General features: G+C 42.1%; 1 protein-coding gene across 5 annotated transcripts in view; it reads left to right on the top strand.

Moving 5' to 3' along the window:
- The window catches only part of LOC115209767 (tyrosine-protein kinase JAK1-like), an 83,929-nt gene that overhangs the window by 43,418 nt on the left and 20,440 nt on the right, over nt 1–20,071 (top strand). For 2 of the 5 annotated variants that reach the window (XM_036501522.1, XM_036501517.1), the window contains exons 14-18: nt 1,869–2,046; nt 7,883–7,995; nt 12,797–12,963; nt 14,256–14,581; nt 14,616–14,912. In XM_036501522.1, the coding sequence (XP_036357415.1) occupies nt 1,869–2,046; nt 7,883–7,995; nt 12,797–12,963; nt 14,256–14,544 (747 nt within the window). In that variant the 3' untranslated portion in view covers nt 14,545–14,581; nt 14,616–14,912. Of the gene's footprint in view, nt 1–1,868; nt 2,047–7,882; nt 7,996–12,796; nt 12,964–14,255; nt 14,582–14,615; nt 14,913–20,071 lie in introns of those variants that run through there. The other 3 variants (XM_036501519.1, XM_036501520.1, XM_036501521.1) reach the window with 3 other exon arrangements.

Genomic DNA, 20,071 nt, shown 5'->3' with positions numbered 1-20,071 from the left:
CATTCCTCCCTCTTCTGCTTTCATTCCTCCCTCCTCTACTCTCATTCCTCCCTCCTCCACTCTCATTCCTCCCTCCTCCACTCTCATTCCTCCCTCCTCCACTCTCATTCCTTCCTCCTCCACTCTCATTCCTTCCTCCTCCACTCTCATTCCTCCCTCCTCCACTCTCATTCCTCCCTCCTCCACTTTCATTCCTCTCTCTTCCTCCTGCACTCTCACTCATTCTTCCCTCCTCCACTCTCATTCCTCCCTCCTCCACTCTCATCCCTCCCTCCCCCACTCTTATTCCTTCCCCCTCCACTCTCAATTTGCCTTCTTGTCTTAGGTCAGCTTCTTGATCTTGTCCCTTATCTTGGTGTCCATTCCATCCCTTCGGTTGTCCATTTATCGTCCTTCTGTTGTGAAAACATAACCAGCCCATCTATATTTGTTCTCTTTCATGGTTCTTATGATGTCATTGACTCTCACATGCTGTTGAATCCAGGCGTTGGTTTTGTTGTGCCACAATGTGGGGCTGAGCACGGTTTATTCTGTATTCCATTGGGCTACATCAGAGCTTCTCAAACCTTCATGGCCACATAATACCCTCAGTGTCCCCCCCCCCTTATTTTTATGTATAACTAAACATTTTATTTCGTTTTGGGATTTGGTTTGCAAGATTCTTTATATGAGTTCCTGTGTTGAAGCATATTCTGTTGTGTCTGGGGAGAGTCATTTTCTTTTTGTGCCTTATTATGTAACACACTCACCGGTAACATTTCCACTTGTTTTTATTTTATTATCCTAAAATTTTCATTGCATCTTGCAACCTTTTCAATTGTCAAAACTATTGAGAGTCAAAACTACTGAAAAGGTTTTTCAAACTATTTGAAAAGGTTGCAAGACACAACAAGAATTTTAGGAAAATAGAAATAAGAAAAAAGTGGAAATTTTACCGGTGAGTGTGTTACACAACAAGGTACAAAAAGAAAATTACTCTCCTCAGACACAATAGAATAAACATTTTATATTTTACTAATTTATATAAACTATGAATCATTTGATATTTAATATAATATATAATTTGTATACAATACTATAATAATATAGGTTCATAGTGTTTCCCAGTCCACTGCCTTCCTTTCAATGTCTCCTTTTTCTCTACCACTCTCCCTGCACCACCACCCCCTAGATACCAGTGCTCACCTGGATCCTCTCAATGGCCACTGTGGGGTGGTAGAACCCACTTTGAGAACCTATTGGACTACATTAAGGGTGTACATTAAAGGCGGCGAGCTGGCAGAAATGTTAGCACGCCAGGCAAAATGCTTAGCAGTATTTCGTCTGTCTTTATGTTCTGAGTTCAAATTCTGCCAAGGTCGACTTTGCACTGGAGTCAATATAATCGACTTAATCCGTTTGTTTGTCCTTGTTTGTCCCCTCTGTGTTTAGCCCCTTGTGGGTAGTAAAGAAACAGGTATTTCATCTGCCGTTACGTTCTGAGTTCAAATTCCACCGAGGTCGACTTTGCTTTTCATCCTTTCGGGGTCAATAAATTAAGTACCAGTTACGCACTGGGGTAGATGTAATTGACTTAATCCCTTTGTCTGTCCTTGTTTGTCCCCTCTACGTTTAGCCCCTTGTGGGCAATAAAGAAATAAGGGTGTTCATGATGGTAGTGTTTGATAGCTCCTTGTTTTATTGCTGTAAATCATCACTGATAGGATATATTTGTTGAAGATCTTTTAATTTTCTCAATAAAAACTTTTTTTCCTGAATTTATGCTGCTGCAATGAATTGGAGTGCATCTAATAAGCCTATGCATGTTTTGTATCATCAAATGTGCTAATTTTATTTTATTTTTTTATTTTTTTTTTTTTCAAATTCAGGGGGCATTTGGTAAAGTCTGGAAAATAACATATAAAAAGAATGATGAAAAAAAGACTGCGGCCTTTAAGGAATTTCACCCCAAGAATCAGCCATCTTCTCTTAAGCTTAATTTGGAATTTAAAATCCTTATTGAATTGCGTCATGAAAGAATTATACAGATATATGGATTTTGCAATGGTTAGTGCATGAAAATTTTATTCCTTTCCATGATCATCATCATCATCATCGTTTAACGTCCGTTTTTCCGCGCTAGCACGGGTTGGACGGTTTGACTGGGGTCTGGGAAGCCAGTGGCTGCACCAGCCTCCAGTCTGATCTGGCAGTGTTTCTACAGCTGGATGCCCTTCCTAACGCCAACCACTCCGCGAGTGTAGTGGGTGCTTTTTACTTGCCACCTGCACAGGTGCCAGGGGGGGTCTGGCAACGGCCACGATCGGTTGGTGCTTTTAACGTGCCACCGGCACGGAAGCCAGCCAAGGTGGCGCTGGCATCAGCCACGTTCGGATGGTGCTTTTTATGTGCCACCGGCACAGAAGCCAGTCGAGGCGGCGCTGGCATTGGCCACATTTGGATGGTGCTTTTTATGTGCCACCAGCACAGAAGCCAGTCGAGGCGGCGCTGGCAACAGCCACGTTCGGTGTGGTTAAAAAGTCATTTGTAACAAACCTCAACCTTGGGTAATATTAACCATCATTCTTCTATATTTCAATATTATCATCATCATTTAACGTCCGTTCTCCATGCTAGCATGGGTTGGACTGTTCGACCGGGGATCTGGGAAGCCAGGAGGCTGCACCAGGCTCCAGTCTGATCTGGCAGTGTTTCTACAGCTGGATGCCCTTCCTAACGCCAACCACTCCGAGAGTGCGAGTGGGTGCTTTTTACGTGCCAGGTGAGGCTGGCAACGGCCACGATCGGATTGGTGCTTTTTACACGCCACCGGCACCTTCATTGGATTCTGTTATAAGAATCATATCAAACAGAAGTTTTCACCTCATCATTATCATCATCACTGTCACCATCATCATAATCATCATCATGTTTTAACATCTGCTTTCCATGCTGGCATTGGTTGGACAGTTTGGCAGGAGCTGGGAAGCTGGAGGGTTTCACCAAACCTCAGTCATCTATTTTGACATGGTTTCTATAACTGGATGCCCTTCCTAATACCAACCATTTTACAGAGTGTACTGGGCAGTTTTTATATGGTATCAGCACGGATGCTTTTTACATGGTGCCCCAATATTCTTTTTTTTTTCTTTTTACTTGTTTCAGTCATTTTGACTGCGGCCATGCTGGAGCAACGCCTTTAATCGAGCAACTCGACCCTGGGACTTGTTCTTTGTAAGCCCAGTACTTATTCTATCGATCTCTTTTGCCAAACTGCTAAGTGACGGGGACATAAACACACCAGCATCGGTTGTCAAGCAATGCTAGGGGTAGAAACACAGACACACAAACATACACGCGTGCACACACACACACACACACACACATATACGACGGGCTTCTTTCAGTTTGCGTCTACCAAATCCACTCACAAGGCTTTGGTCGACCCGAGGCTATAGTAGAAGACACTTGTCCAAGGTGCCACGCAGTGGGACTGAACCCGGAACCATGTGGTTGGTTAGCAAGCTACTTACCACACAGCCACTCCTGTGCCTGGGTGTTTTTTTTATGTGGCACCAGCATGTGTGCTTTTTTATGTGACATCAGCATGGGTACTTTTTTACATGACACTAGTACAGATGCTTGAATACTAAATAGCTTTCTGACTGCTACTAATTGTGTCTGTAGACTGAGTTGCTTTTGGTGATCATTTTATAAAGATCTAGCTTTTCAATGGCCAATGATAAACTTATAATCAATGTCTGTTGTCCATGCTGGCATAGGTTGGACAGTTTGACCAGGGTTGGCAAGCCAGGGAGTTGCACCAGACTCCAGTCTGATTTGGCATGGTTTCTACAACTGGATACCCTTCCTAATGCCAACCACACTGAGAGTGTAATGAATGCTTTTATGTGCCACTGGCATGCGTGCCAGTTGTGTAACACCACTGTCTGCCATCGCTATGATTTCACTTGGCTTCATGGGTCTTCTTCTCAAGCATGGGATATTGCCAAATCATCATCATCATCATCATTTAGCGTCCACTTTCCATGCTAGCATGGGTCGGACGGTTCAACTGGGATCTGGGAAGCCAGAAGGCTGCACCAGGCCCAGTCTGATCTGGCAATGTTTCTATAGCTGGATGCCCTTCCTAACGCCAACCACTCCATGAGTGTAGTGGGTGCTTTTTACGTGCCAGACGGGGCTGGCAACGGCCACGATCGGATGGTGCTTTTTACATGCCACCGGCACGGAGGCCTGTTGTGGCGGCGCTGGCAACGGCCACGTTCGGATTCAAAGATCTCGATTATTTGCCATTGCCTCTGTGAGTCCTATGATTTCCTTGCAGTTATCTCCAATGCTTGCTGGTACTACACTGTGTGTCACAGAGCGCAGGTTTTGGTGCTCCTTATTCTTGGTGCCATAAGCAATGACCTGATATACAGAGACCTCATTCTCTGATCTTGTTGATTACTTTTGGAAGGCTGCCCATAGAGATGCTCCTTGATCAAGCGCTGTTGCTATTTTGCATCCAGGGCCATTTGTAGCAGCCTTGTGTAACTGCCATCTAAACTCATCTTTGCTTGTTTGGCATTTATCCATGTTTCACTACCATACAAGAGCACTAAGTCAGCAATGGAAAGGAACCGTCTGATTTTGAAGAAAGTCAAAAATCCAACTTATAATCAAGGTTATTTTTGGCTTCTGTGTGTTGTGATGAATGGTAAAATGTTGAGGTTCATCTTTTATGGGTCCCTGAAAAAATTTTGCTTGAGATGTTTTTTATTGGTATGTATTACAAGAAACAACTAGGTTTTTTTTCTCTAACATTTTACTCGAAAGAGCTGTTCTTCACTCCTACTCCAGAGCGTCGGCTGCGGGGGTCACTCCGCAAAGCTCTATCTGCGACGATTTCATCTCAATCGAAGGAGAGGATCTGTGGTATAAGCTGCCGGACGAGATAGTGAAGATGCTGACGACCGCTCGGTTCAAAGTCTCTCTTTACCAGAAATGGCCTGAACTCTTTGCATGAACACCCTCCCTGTACATAACTCCATGTCCCCCTACATGGCCTTGCTTTTCGCTTTTTGAGCCAAAAAATTAACTTAACCTACACAAGTTATTGATCAAAAAACAAAAAGGAATTTTGAAAGAAGGTTTTATAAAACTAGTTTTTAAACATCAAATGATTATAGGGGACCACCAGAATAAAATAATAACTGAAGGGGTCCATAGATAAAAAGATCTAATCCATTTTTGGTAATAGCAGTTTTTGGTATTAGTGGCAAACACACACACACAGGCATATCCACACATGTGCAGAAATATAGAGGGAGAGAGAGAGATTACAATTTATTTATTGAACACAAATGACATAAACACTCTCCCTCTTTTCAGTCATGCATAGAGGAATGTGCTCACACACATGAATGGAGAATGAGGGGAATGAGAGAAATTTTCAAATGTCTCATGTTAAATAAATTTAGCATTGAATCAGTAATGCCAAATAAATGGCACCAAAACAGTCGTGCTGAAATTTTTCCTAACCTTTTGTTTATTTATAACTGCTTCAGTATTATGTTTTCTAGCCCCGAGCTGCGTAAACTAATAAGGAGGTGGTCGAAAAAGCCAGCTTCTATATATGACTGAAGCGGGAAGACCAAAAATGGCTTGAAAGTCATAAACACGCCAATGGGAAATAACATCATTAGGTGAGACAAGCTGACACTGAATCAGCTTCGCTGACTGACAGGTGACGGTCGTTTAGAAAAAGCGCGGGCTAAAACTACGCGCCTTCACTAGTCAGTTAAGGTGAGACAGAGTCACGTGACAACTTGCCGGGGCTGCCTGCTGGAGCCTATGCGGCAGGTATTTAAAGGGAGAAATTTGACAAGACAGTCAGTCACCGGCTGACACTCACTGACGATACATTGAAGAGGCCAGGAAACAGAAGAAAGAAGACATGCACCCAACACCAGAGCTGAAGACACCTCCGAAAGGATGGGGGGGGGCACGTCAAAACGGTAGAGGAGTTGCCAGCCTCGCCTGGCCCCCATGCCGGTGGCACATAAAAAGCACCATCCGTTCGTGGCCGTTTGCCAGCTCTGTCTGGCACCTGTGCGGGTGGCACGTAAAAAGCACCCACTACACTCACGGAGTGGTTGGCGTTAGGAAGGGCATCCAGCCGTAGAAACACTGCCAGATTTGACTGGGCCTGATGAAGCCTTCTGGCTTCACAGACCCCAGTAGAACCGTCCAACCCATGCTAGCATGGAAAACGGACGCTAAACGATGATGATGATGATGATGATGAGTAGGGGCCGAAACCGGACGTGGTTCCTCCTGATGATGTCTTGAGCTAACTGGATCCTATAAAGGAGCTGTTGTGGTAGCAGACCACGAAACACGGTTGTAATTCCTCCCTACAAATTGTATGGCATTAGAACCTGTTTTTAGCTAAATATACTGAAACAAGTATTAGCCTGTTTTTTTTTTTTATTAACCCCGTGCAGACAGAAAACAGTACTCACTGCATCAAAGCACTGTGCGTGAGAGCAGCGCGATGTCTTGCTCTGTGTGGCACAGTGTTTTCAAGTGGACCACACTGAGAAAATTCTGTAAATCATCATCATCATTTAGCGTCCGCTTTCCATGCAAGCATGGGTTGGACGGTTCAACTGGGGTCTGGGAGGCCAGAAGGCTGCACCAGGCCCAGTCTGATCTGGCAATGTTTCTACAGCTGGATGCCTTTCCTAACGACAACCACTCCGTGAGTGTAGTGGGTGCTTTTTACATGCCACTGGCACAGGTGCCAGATGGAGCTGGCAAACGGCCACGGTCGGATGGTGCTTTTTACGTGCCACCGGCACGGGGGCCAGGCAAGGCTGGCAATGGCCACGATTGGATGGTGCTTTTTACGTGCCACCGGCACGGATGCCCGTCGGGGCGGCGTGTAAAATTCCTTGTAGGAAAAATTATGTAGTTGCTGTACAGCCTAATACCAGTACACAACACAGATTGTCAGTACTAAATCTGCAAGAGGTTTATAGAATCTGTTACACTGAATATGACTAAGATTTGTCATATAATTTTCTTGTAAGAATATAATAATAATAATAATAATAATAATAATTGTGTACAGTGCTCAGGTGCACTACAACTCATCTAAAGTGTATATATAATCAGGTGTAGTTTCGGCGGATTTCGGAAAGCATGAGGGCCTTAAAGGATGCAGTGTCATGGCAGTCAACAACTGACGCAGGCAGTTTATTCCATGCTTCAGCAACTCTGAGCGTGAAAAAATGTTTCCGAAAGTCATGGGAGCTGTGTTGTTTTCTGACTTTGTAGGCATGTCCACGTGTGTTAGACACATGGAGATCAAAAAGGTGTTCAGTGTTGTTGTTGGTGAGGTGGTTGATAACCTTGTGGGTGTTTACCAAGTCCGTCGCCAGATGCCGGAGCTTCAGTGAATCCATGCCCAGGGAAACAAGGCGCTCAGAATATGGTAGGTGTCTGATGGAGGGTATGCGTTTGGTTGCACGTCTCTGGACAGATTCCAGGAGGTCAATGTTCTGAGCAAGATAGGGATTCCAAACTGATGATGCGAATTCCAAGTGTGGTCGTACCATAGCTGTATACAGTTTTAAATAGATGGCTGGAGAGCGGCTAACAAAAGTCTTGCTGAGTGATGCCAAGACACCCTCGGCCTTCTTGACAATTTTAGAGATATGCTTTGTCCAACGCAAATCACTGCTGACAGTGATGCCTAGGTCACGCTCGCAAGAGGATTTCTTGATATCAGTGTGATTTCGACTTTCCCAGTCTTTATTGCTTTTCTTTATATTTTCATTTGAATTTGTTTAGTGTAGCCAAATCCTAAAATTTGTTTTTTGATCTTCTTCAGATCCATCCGGCATTATTTTGGAGTACATCGATGGTTCAGACCTATCAAAATGGCTTAAATCAAATAAGAGCACCATGGTTAGCATCAAAACAATCCTGATTGAAATTGCTGAGGTGTGTATAATCTGAGAAATGTCATTCAACTTTGCATTGTCCAAACAGATTTCAGAACTGTTACTGCCTCATTCTGTTATCCACAAAAAAATTAGCATGGTTGTATGATTAAGAAGTTTCACTCCCAACTACACAGTTTCGATATGCATACTGCTTGTGAAGACCTGTTGAGGCAAGTGAAATCGAAATTGATAAAAAATCAATGGAAATTGCAGTTGTTATACCAGTGCCGATAGCACGTCAAAGAACCATCCGAACATGGCTGTTGCCAGCGCCGCCTTGACTGGCCTCCGTGCTGGTGGTATGTAAAAAGCACCAACTGATCGTGGCCATTGCCAGCCTCGCCTGGCACTTGTGCCGGTGGCACGTAAAAAGCACCCACTACACTCACGGAGTGGTTGGCATTAGGAAGGGCATCCAGCTGTAGAAACACTACCAGATCAGACTGGGCTTGGTGCAGCCTCCTGGCTTCCCAGACCCCAGTCGAACCGTCCAACCCATGCTAGCATGGAAAGCGAATGTTAAACGATGATGATGATGATATACCCCAATGTATACCCCAATGTCACTTTTCATAGTATCTGTGCTAGGGGTATCATACAAATCACAAACAACAATAGTGTTAGGCCAGCTTCTTGAAATATATACCTCTCTTGATGTTAATCCTTGCCAAAAATTAGTGATCTCAATTCTCAGGTCTCCATATTTATCAACTTTTTCTCTTTCCTTCATGATGATGAGTTGATCTGCTGGCACTGCTACATCGATTATTAGGCATTCTTGTTTGTCTCTCCTAAAGGTTACTATATCTGGCCTTCAGTGTTCTAACACTTTGTCTGGAAATCAAAGTTCCAGAGGATTTTGCCTTCCCCTTTTTGTCCATTACCTTTTCCAGTGTATGTTGGTACCGAGCACCCATAACCTCATATCCATACTTACGGCATAGTAGCCAGTGGAGGTTTGGGGCTACTTTGTCATGTCTACACTTCTTCTGTGCAAGACTTTCACAAGCACTAACAATGTGAGTCACACTTTCGACCCTCTTCCCACACATTCTGCAGTGGTCCGATGCACTTGTCTGGTATATATTCCTTTTTATTGAGTTGGTATTCAATGCCTGGGTCTGGTCCATGATGATTAGGTTTCAGTATTCTTTTTTAGGTCACCCTTCTGGAGCCACCTCCATGATGCTTCCTAGTCTTTTAATTTGTTGGTTTCACAGTGGAACTGACCATATAATTTCATACAGAGTAGGGTTTCTTCTCTCTCGTTGGCTGTTCTTGTTTGGAATTCATGAACACTCTCAAGTTCATTTTTGTTAACTCCTGCACCAGCAGCATATTGAAGAAAGTCTTCTTTGCTGTTTACCAAATATTCTGCCATGATTCTTTCACTGTTGATACACACCCGTATGCTTATCAGCCCACATTCACCCTTACCTCTCTTCATGTGTACATTTGCCTTAGGGTGGAGGGAACCATGCATTGTCCTTGTCTTTTGGGTATTACGATCAAGTTGGTCAATCTCCACTGGACTACAGCAATGGCCCATATGTCGATGGCAGTCACAAGGTTCCTTGAGTTGAGCTTTGATTTCAAGAGAAGTTTGAGGTACTTGAAATATGCGGTGATGACCTTGTCTTTCATTTCTCTGTGCAAGATATTGTCCAGCTCCAGGATCCCAAGGTACTTGTACCCATCATCATCCAGGTCTTCCATTCTCTTTCCATTTGGCAATTCTATGCCCCTACAATTTACTCTTTTCCGTTGCTTCAAAATAAGCACTGCACACTTCAAGATAACAAATTCCATCCTTTGGAAAATACCTCTTTTGATTGTTACATCGGCTAAGTGCTGGTTGTTACAGGAAAGACACGTTTTCCAATTAGACATGCTGTTCTTAATCAGTGCACACATGTTCACAGCTATTCCACACATGACAATTGTTTCCAAAATCCACGAATGCGGCAACATGTCATAAGCCTTTCTGAAGTCTATCCAGGCCATGCATAAATGTTTTTGGTACTGTTTACAGTTCTTCATTATAACCTTGTCTATCACAAGGTGGTCCTTGGTGCCCTTGGATCATTTTGGCATCCCTTTTGTTCAACTGGCAGGAACGTATGTATTTCGCAAGGAACGTATATATTTTCCCTGTGAGGGTACCCGTCAATACTTTCCATCGGAGGTTAAGACAAGCAATGGGTCAGTAATTGCCAACTTCACTGCCCTTTGACTGATCTTTTATTAACAATGTTGTTCTTCCCTCTACCATCCATGCAGGAATTATATTGCTCTGTAGGCAATTGTTTAATTGCAACACAATTCTCTTGTGCATTAACCTAAACCACTTGAACCAGTGGCCTTGAATTCCATCTGGTCCTGCTACTTCCCAGTTTGGCAGTTTTGATATCTGTGCAAGGACATCTGTTGTTATGCCCACATGGTTCTGTCATGGAGCGTCCGGTTGATGGAGTTCGGATTTCATGGAATGAATCCACTCAGCACTATAGTTGTGTGAAACTTCTTACCCCCCGATGTTATTCCAAAATTGGCAGGTTTCTTCTACTTCAGGAGGTGTATTATCTTCTCTGTTTCCTCCTAAGCCCTTAAAAAACTGCCTCTGGTTGTTTGAGAATAACCAGTTTTGCTGGAACTGCGACATGCAGTCAGTGTATCGCTGTACCTTTAATGTTTTAGCCTGCACACATTTTAGGGTTTTGATGACAGTTTTGAATCTTTTCTATTTGGTACCTTGCGTCAAGATATGCCCTTGCACTTTCTTTTCCATTGCCCTTTTGACCACTCTTCTATGAGGCTCAGATCTTTACGTAAAGTTAGAATATCGCCTTCAGTTCTTCACTTCCACCATGGCTCCTTCAGTCCATCTACTTTCCTTTCTTACTTTCCAACCAGTTCACCTACTAAAATTGAAGCGGCTGATCAAGCCCCTTGTTTCTGTTAGATCTTTTGTCAGAATCTATTTCAGAATCTCATCAACTTTTTGGGTCACGCGTTTCACATTGTTACGATTGAAGCTTCTTAGATTCATCGGCTTGGTCTCTGTTCTTGTAATTCTTATATTCTCGAGTCTTTTCCTGAAGTTTCTCTGTTCCTCAGTCGTATCCTCTCATAATTTAGGGTTTTCTATGTTATATTGATTGGCCGGCCTCTCCTCCACTAAAACTTCACATTGCCTACACATTCGCTGATCTTCACCTATGTTATTCTCCTCAAAATTCTCACCACTACAGAGGCTTTTCCTGATTGTTTGAATCTGGGCCTCATTAAGAAAGCCTCTATTCTGAATTATTCTTATCTGATTCATGAGTCCATATTCAGTAATCTGGAACATACCCAGCTGGTTCCCTAGTTCTAATGATCTTTTTCTGACAGCTTTACATTTGCCATTGTTCTTGTCTAGCAAGGCTTGCTCATGGCACTGGATTACCTTTTGGTTTATATCAACAGACCACTTGCATTTTCAAGCACGTTGTGTAATTTGACCAGTACAAGGACTGTGTCTTGTAGTATGGCTAGCAGTTGTTGGATTACGACCAGGCCCACTCTGCTGCACAGTGGGGCACCTGCCAGGTGTAGCACTTTCACCATTGGTTCTAGTCCCGTTCGCACTGTTATTGTCATTTATTTTTCTTGGCATTTTCACTCACAAATGAGGTGTAATTTTAGGTTGCTACCAACTGGAATTTTTATCGAGACACCATCTCTATGAAGGTAGTCCACTAAGGCGGCAGGGTCCTTGCTCCCCTGGTTTTGGGCTTGGAGTGTTCCTTCTCCTAGGCTGCCTGCCACCTAAGGTTAATGAGTACAGCCTATCTGGAACACTGGTTATTTGGAGGCATCAGATACTTGCCTTTCCCCAAACTTCTGTTGGTTTTGCATAGGAGTTGGGCTTGACCACTGTGACTAAGGAGTCTTATCTACACCGGTTTTGAAATTAGTCTTCCTTCTCCTAGACAGACTGCCAACCAAAACTCACAAGTTCTGTCTACCTGTTTTGGGGATGGCCATTGACTCTTTTAAGTTCCTCTGCCATTTGCTGGGTTTTGTTTCTAGTTGAAAATCCACCCTCCTCACCAAGCAAGCTTAGTGTGGTTGCCGGTTTAGTCGCTGACGATTCGACGGTTTCACAACTTGTTAATCATTGTTTTTATTATTATTATTATTATTATTATTATTATTATTATTATTATTATTATTATTATTATATAAGGCAGTGAGTTGGCAGAATTGTTAGCACATTGGATGAAATGCTTAGCGGTATTTCACCTGTTGCTATGCTCTGAGTTCAAATTCTGCTGAGCTCAACTTTGACTTTCATCCTTTTGGGGCTGATAAATTAAATAGCAGTGAAACACTGGGATTGATGTAATCGACTATCCCTCTCCCCAAATTTCAGGCCTTGTGCCTATAGTAGAAAGGGTTATTATTATTATTATTATTATTATTATTGTAATATAATATAAACAGATAATACTTTCCTTAAGATGTGCGCTGTGCCCAATAAGGCTGCTTTTTTGCAAGATATCAATCTTGCATGGGATTTCCAGTTGCGTTAAGAAGTCTTGAAATTTTAATGGGATTGACTCCAATGCTCTGATCGCCACTAGTATCACTTTTACATCACCCTCTTGCTTTCCATTCAGTCTTGCCATATCCACTTTCAATTTGGAATACTAGGTGATTTTTTCAACCTCTTTACTCACAACATTCATGTCATTTGATCTGACAGTATTTGTCTCTCTTTCTCATTATTATTATTATTATTATCATTCTTCCAGGGAATGCATTATCTGCAATCAAAACATATTACTCATCTGGATTTAGCAGCTCGTAATATTTTACTTACTGTTGACACACATGTGAAGATTACTGATTTTGGTTTGGCCAAACAAATGGATTCAGACGTGTATAAAGTAAAATCTGAACGCAGTCTCCCACTGTGCTGGTATGAAGTGTTTCTTATTGTTTTGTTTTTTATTTGTTTCTTTTTGTAACATGCTTCCACTATCTTAACATTTTACCAGATGCTCCCACCTATATATATAAATGCAGGGTAGTCCTGTATTTTCTCTATAGCAAGACATCTCTGCTTTCCCTGGCATAAAAAAAACATCACCTCTCCACCCTCTCAGACACCCCATCACAACTTAAGAGGGCTTTTTCCTTTTGTCCCATATTCTCTGTTTTTATTCTTTCCTGTCTTGCAAATTACTTGGCAACTGCACTGCACTAGTGCTGGTGCCATATAAAATGTACCTAGTACACCTTGTAAAGTGGTTGTTATTTAGGAGGGCCATCCAGCCATAGAAACCATTCCAAAGCTGACATAGGAGCTTGACAAAATCCTATGGCTTGTTGGATTCTGTCAAACTGTCCAAGCTATACTAGCTTGGAAAACAGACTATAAATGATGATGACGAAGAGGAAAGTATGCCCTAACACATCTTCATCACCATCTTATCTCACTCTTTATTTGGGGTAACCATATATCTCCCCTACAGCAAAACACCAACTCCTGTCTATCATACTTTGACCTCTCATCATTTGGCATAAAACCACCTTCCTCAGCACTACTCCTCTCTTATTTTGAGGGATCTTGTCTTGCAAGTTACTTGGCGACCTCACTGGTGTTGGTGCCATGTAAGAAGCACCCAATACAATCTGTAAAGTGGCTGGTATCCAGCTGTAGAAACAATACAGACATTGGAGCTTTGCACAGTCCTTTGGTTTGCTAGCACCTGTTGAACCCATGCCAGGGTAGAAAATGGACCTTGAGTGATGATTGCTGGAAATGAAAGTTATTTGAACTGTTCTCTGCTTGCTTTATTAGTTGTACTGATAATTCTGTACAACTAATAAGCCTTCTCTATAGTTATTGTTGAAATGAGCCAATAAAGTAAGTTCTTTATGGTTACTTGAACTGCACAACATAGCAGCTAAATTATCCCTCAAATCATAGCCTAACTAAGGAAGCTCTCTGTTTTTGTTCTAATTTACAAGGAATAGCAGCCAAATTTTACCTCAAATCATAACCCAATTATAGGGTAATAAATTATTAGAGATATTACGCCTGAAATTATGCTTAGAAGCAACTCGGGTTTCAATAATAACATTACAAATCTTTTTTTTTAATCTTTTGTTTTTCCCTCACTCAGCCTTTTTCCATTTTGGAGAAAGAGACTGAGAATCATTTCTGGAAACTAAAATCTCTTTTTCTCTCACTTTATTTTTCTAAAGGTCTGCTCCTGAAGTTGTTAACAATGAAATCACAACTCAAGCTGATGTTTGGAGTTATGGTGTGCTGATGTGGGAATGTTTCTCCTCTGGAAAATGGCCTGAACTACATAACATAAAATTTGACAAAGAAAAATACAAACGGGCATGGCAGGATGGGCAGCGTCTTCTTAAACCAGAAAAGTGTTCTGAAAAACATTATGAGCTTATGAAAATGTGTTGGGAATATAAGCCTCAAAAAAGACCAAACTTCGATAGCATTATTCAAAGATTAAAACCAATGAAGTTTTGAAGTGTATGCATCTGCATATGTTATTCATGCATGAGAAAGAGCGAGAGAGAGAGAGAGAGAGAGAGAGAGAGTGTGTGTGTGTGTGTGTGTATGCATGCGTGCGTGTACCAGTGTAATTGTGTCATGTTATACTCCTATATCAAAAAGTGATAAACCTTATCTATTTGATAAACACAGTGTGATAATATAAAAAGCGGACTGAAAAATATACTGATATAGATACAAATGATTAAAAATTCTTGTTGGTGAGTAACCCTGCATTATTAAAGTTTAAAGTTGGAAAACCAGTTTATTAGGAAATATCAAAAAAAAAACAGAAAGAGAAAAATCATTTGGAAATTCTGTATAGATGTGAAAGGAAAAATTTCTATAATTACATAATCATCATCATTGTTCGACCGTGGTCGAGACAATGGAATTTACTATGCTACGCCAGACTTCACGGTCCATCATAGCATTACGGAGGTCCTGTTGCTGGATGCCTGTATCCCTGGAGATTACATCAGGGTAGGAGAGTGTGCGCCCTCTGGTGTTGCGAGTAGATGACTTCCAGAGGAGAAGAGTAGAAATAGCCTCGTTTTCAGCTCTACAACAATGTCCAGCAAACTGGACTCTCCTACCTTTCACGAGAGATGACACAGGTGGTAGTTTCCCATATATTTGCATTTTGGTTGGATGACGCTTCCACGAGAGATTTTGAGCTCTCATAAGGAGGTGAGTGTAAGTTCCATCCAACTGCATCTCAAGCTTCTTTGATAAGTCCAGGTAATTACACACACACATGTACTTGCACAAACTCGTATATTTATTTACAGTGGTGGGCCTATATTTTGTGGGGCCTGAAACTTAAGCAATTAGTAGAAGGGCCCTTCACAACCTGTGATAATAGGGCAACATCTAACAAATTTTGAAAGGTAACGCTGCCTTTGCAAGTAAGCACCTTTGGAACTTGTTGGAGGTCTTAAAGACAGAGAACAAGGTGATGAGTGAGGTTCTTGAAAATGGAGCCATGCAATGTACCTCTTCCTACTAGTAACTAGGTCTGACTGATCTCAATAATTTTCTTCCATGGTAGATCACAGTCCTTTTTAACAATTCAACTGCTTATATCTCAGTTTCATTAAACTTGCTGTACTGGGTCACCTCACATGTCAAAGTCATCATCATCATCATCGTTTAATGTCCGTTTTCCATGCTAGCATGGGTTGGACGGTTCGACCGGGGCCTGGGAAGCCTGGAGGCTGCACCAGGCTCCAGTCTGATCTGGCAGTGTTTCTACAGCTGGATGCCCTTCCTAACGCCAACCACTCCGTGAGTGTAGTGGGTGCTTTTTACATGCCACCGGCACAGGTGCCAGGGGAGGCTGGCAACGGCCATGATCGGTTGGTGCTTTTTATGTGCCACCGGCACAGAAGCCAGTCAAGGCGGTGCTGGCATTGGCCACGTACGGATGGTGCTTTTTACATGCCACTGGCACATGTGCCAGGGTAGGTTGGCAACGGCCAAGTGGATGAATACTAGGAATGGTTTATATACTACGTCAAGCATTGTAGAATGGTTGCTGTAAAACAGGAGGACCACTGCAAATATAATCTTTTCATACCCCTATAGGCATACATACATACATACTACATAAAGTGCATTTTACAAAATCCTTTTTCTCTATTATTTATTTTTTGATTTTTGTAAGGCGCAGGAGTGGCTGTGTGGTAAGTCACTTGCTTACCAGCCACATGGTTCCAGGTTCAGTCCCACTGCATGGCACCTTGGTCAAGTGTCTTCTATTATAGCCTCGGGCTGACCAAATCCTTGTGAGTGGATTTGGTAGACGGAAACTGAAAGAAGCTTGTCATATTTATATATGTGTGTGTGTGTATGTCTGTGTTCCTCCCCCCCCAGCCACCATCGTTTGACAACCAATGGTAGTGTATTTGCGTCCCCGTAACTTAGTGGCTCAGCAAAATAGGCCGATAGAATGAGCACTAAGCTTACAAAGAATAAGTCCTGGGGTTGATTTGTTCAACTAAAGGCAGTGCTCCGGCATGGCCGCAGTCAAATAACTGAAATGAATGAAGGTATAAAAGAATGCATGTACTCTTTGTAGTATGAGAACTTCATTGTAATGTTTTTCTAAGAAATATTTTATTGATTGTGAAGTCACATGGCTCAGTGGTTAGAGCATCAGGCTTACAATCGTGACATTGTGAGTTCGATTCCCGGACCGGGCTGTGTGTTGTGTTCTTGAGCAAGACACTTTATTTCACATTGCTCCAGTTCATTCAGCTGTAGAAACGAGTTGCGACATCATTGTTGCCATGCTGTATTGGCCTTTGCCATTACCTTGGACAACATCAGTGGCTTGGAAAGAGGAGGCTGGTATGCATGAGCGACTGCTAGTCTTCTACAAAGAACCTTGCTTCAGAGGGTAACTTTCTAGATGCAATCCCATGGTTATTCATGACCAAAGGGTGTCTTTACTCTATTTTATGGATGAAGAATTTATGCACTTTTCAGCTAAACCAAAATTTGTTCTTTATAAAGACTCATTTTGAGAAATTCCTTTCTGATTCACAACTCTGGTTAGACATTATCAAGTACAGCTCAAGTGTAGTAGTAACATTGCAGAACATTTCAGTGAAGTGTTGCTCAAAAATAAGTTGAAGAATTCCTATGTATTGCATTTTGGATGACATATTTTCTTTTGTGTTCTGAGGTTTCCTAAGTTGCTAATAGTCTCTGAACTGATAACATTCGTTTACTAATTTGTGGTCAGTGTTATCTTTGTAATGATAAGTTTAATATCACCTTCATCAATTTCAGTATTGGTTACCAATTCTAAGAGGAACTTGAATTTGTTTTGCAATCTGCTCATACAAGCCAATCTTATATAAGCAAACTACCAAACAGTTACTCTTTTACTTGTTTCAGTCATTTGACTGTGGCCATGCTGGAGCACTACCTTTAGACGAGCAAATCGACCCTAGGACTTAGTATTTGTAAGCCTAGTACTTATTCTATCGGTCTCTTTTGCCGAACCACTAAGTTACGGGGACGTAAACACACTAGCATCGGTTGTCAAGCAATGCTGGGGGGACAAACACAGACACACAAATATATACACACACATACGTATATATATATATATATATTTATATATACACGATGGGCTTCTTTCAGTTTCTGTTTACCAAATCCACTCACAAGGCTTTGGTTGGCCCGGGGCTATAGTAGAAGACGCTTGCGCAAGGTGCCACGCAATGGGACTGAATCCAGAACCATGTGGTTGGTAAGTAAGCTACTTACCACACAGCCACTCCTGTGCATATAAGTTATAGATTTGATTTAGAATTGCTATCTTAAATTTATCTCATCTCAAAGAAGCAATACTCCTTGCTCTATCTGATAATTTCCTTGTAGCGCTGAGAATAACTTGAGGTGCTGTCTTCATTCAAACATTGTTATTTGTGATTTCTAGAGTGCAGTCTTGTCTAACTTTTCTCTTTTATGAACAAAAATAAACATTATAGAAAATAACTTTCAGATACATCAAAAACCAGAGATTTGGAGTTTCTCGTTTTGAGGAAATTCTCCAACTCTTCTTCCTAAGCTACTGTTGCAAGAGTATTTCCTAAGTCCAACTTTATCAAGTATGAATTCTTTGTGTCTCATTCAAGCTTTTCTTTCCAGTTTTCAAATATATATTTGAGAGTTTGTAAAATCCCGGTGTATCAATTGTTAATTGTTTACTGCTTCATAATGTGGTTACCATCTGCTTACACTTAGGCTCTAAATTTAGATTATCCTGTGTTTAAAATCCTCCAGAAAATGTTATTTTAAGCATATTGGGATATTCAGGAAAAACAAACAACAAAAAAAAACAGGCAGTTCTTGAAAATGTCAAAAACTTCATGTCCAATGGATATTGCTTATCTTCTATAGGATTACTTGAATAGTCTTTACATGGTACATAGTCTACATGTCTTTTAATGTTTTTAAAGAGTTCTCTGAGCTCTTCATGTTGAAACCATGACTAATATCAAATAAAAGCTTATGTTCATCATCATCATCATCATCATCATTTAACGTCCGCTTTCCATGCTAGCATGGGTTGGACGATTTTGCCTGAGGGCTGGCAAACCAGATGGCTGCACCAGGCTCCAATCTTGATTTGGCAGAGTTTCTACAGCTGGATGCCCTTCCTAACGCCAACCACTCTGAGAGTGTAGTGGGTGCTTTTTACGTGCCACCGGCACGGGGGCTAGTCAGGCGGTACTGGCAATGACCTCGCTCAGCACAACGTATCATCTTTGTCTTCAATGCTGTTTCTTCAGTGCTTCCATATCTTCCTGCTGTTTAAAGTTGTAAGTATATACAGCTAATCAGAAAACACATTTGTTACAAATGACATATTTGTTAATTAGAAAAGAATGTACAAATAAAATCGCTATATCCAGCCTTTGCTCTTTTGAGTAAACTAACCAAGATCTCATTACAGTCGTACTGTTTTCATTCTGCTTTCACAATATCTATTTAACAAATATCTGTTTCAGCTCCTTGTAAACCTTGTTGTATGCAACATCCATTATTTATGAATTTTTTGTGGGGACACGAACACACACACATGCACGGACCATACACACACAAATGATATTTTATATTAAACAATTCTGCATGAAATCATAATCAACAATTATGAGTCTGTGAAGCTAATCTAGTGTGCAACTGGTACTTTATTTTTCCTATTATTGTGCCACCTTACCTGTGCTTGTGCCAACCTCACCTGTGCTTGTGCCACCTTGCCTGTGCTTGTACCAACTTTGCCTATGATTGTGCCACCTTACCTGTGCTTGTGCTACCTCACCTGTGCTTGTGCCAACTTCACCTGTGCTTGTACCAACTTTGCCTATGATTGTGCCACCTTATCTGTGCTTGTTCCACCTCACCTGTGCTTGTACCAACCTCACTTGTGCTTGCGCCAACCTCACTTGTGCTTGTGCCATCTCACCTGTGCTTGTGCCACCTCACCTGTGCTTGTGGAACCTCACCTGTGCTTGTGGAACCTCACCTGTGCTTGTGGAACCTCACCTGTGCTTGTGGAACCTCACCTGTGCTTGTGGCACCTCACCTGTGCTTGTGGAACCTCACCTGTACTTGTGGAACCTCACCTGTGCTTGCTCCACCTCACTTGTGCTTGTTCCACCTTGCCTGTGCATGTGCCAACCTCACCTGTGCTGTGGAACCTCACCTGTGCTTGTGGAACCTCACCTGTGCTTGTGGCACCTCACCTGTGCTTGTGGAACCTCACCTGTACTTGTGGAACCTCACCTGTGCTTGCTCCACCTCACTTGTGCTTGTTCCACCTTGCCTGTGCATGTGCCAACCTCACCTGTGCTTGTGGAACTCACCTGTGCTTGTGGAACCTCACCTGTGCTTGTGGCACCTCACCTGTGCTTGTGGAACCTCACCTGTACTTGTGGAACCTCACCTGTGCTTGCTCCACCTCACTTGTGCTTGTTCCACCTTGCCT

The sequence above is a fragment of the Octopus sinensis genome, linkage group LG3 (genome assembly GCF_006345805.1).
Source record: "Octopus sinensis linkage group LG3, ASM634580v1, whole genome shotgun sequence".
In the NCBI taxonomy this organism is placed as follows: Eukaryota; Metazoa; Mollusca; class Cephalopoda; order Octopoda; family Octopodidae; genus Octopus; species Octopus sinensis.
This window is presented reverse-complemented; position numbering and strand designations above follow the sequence as displayed.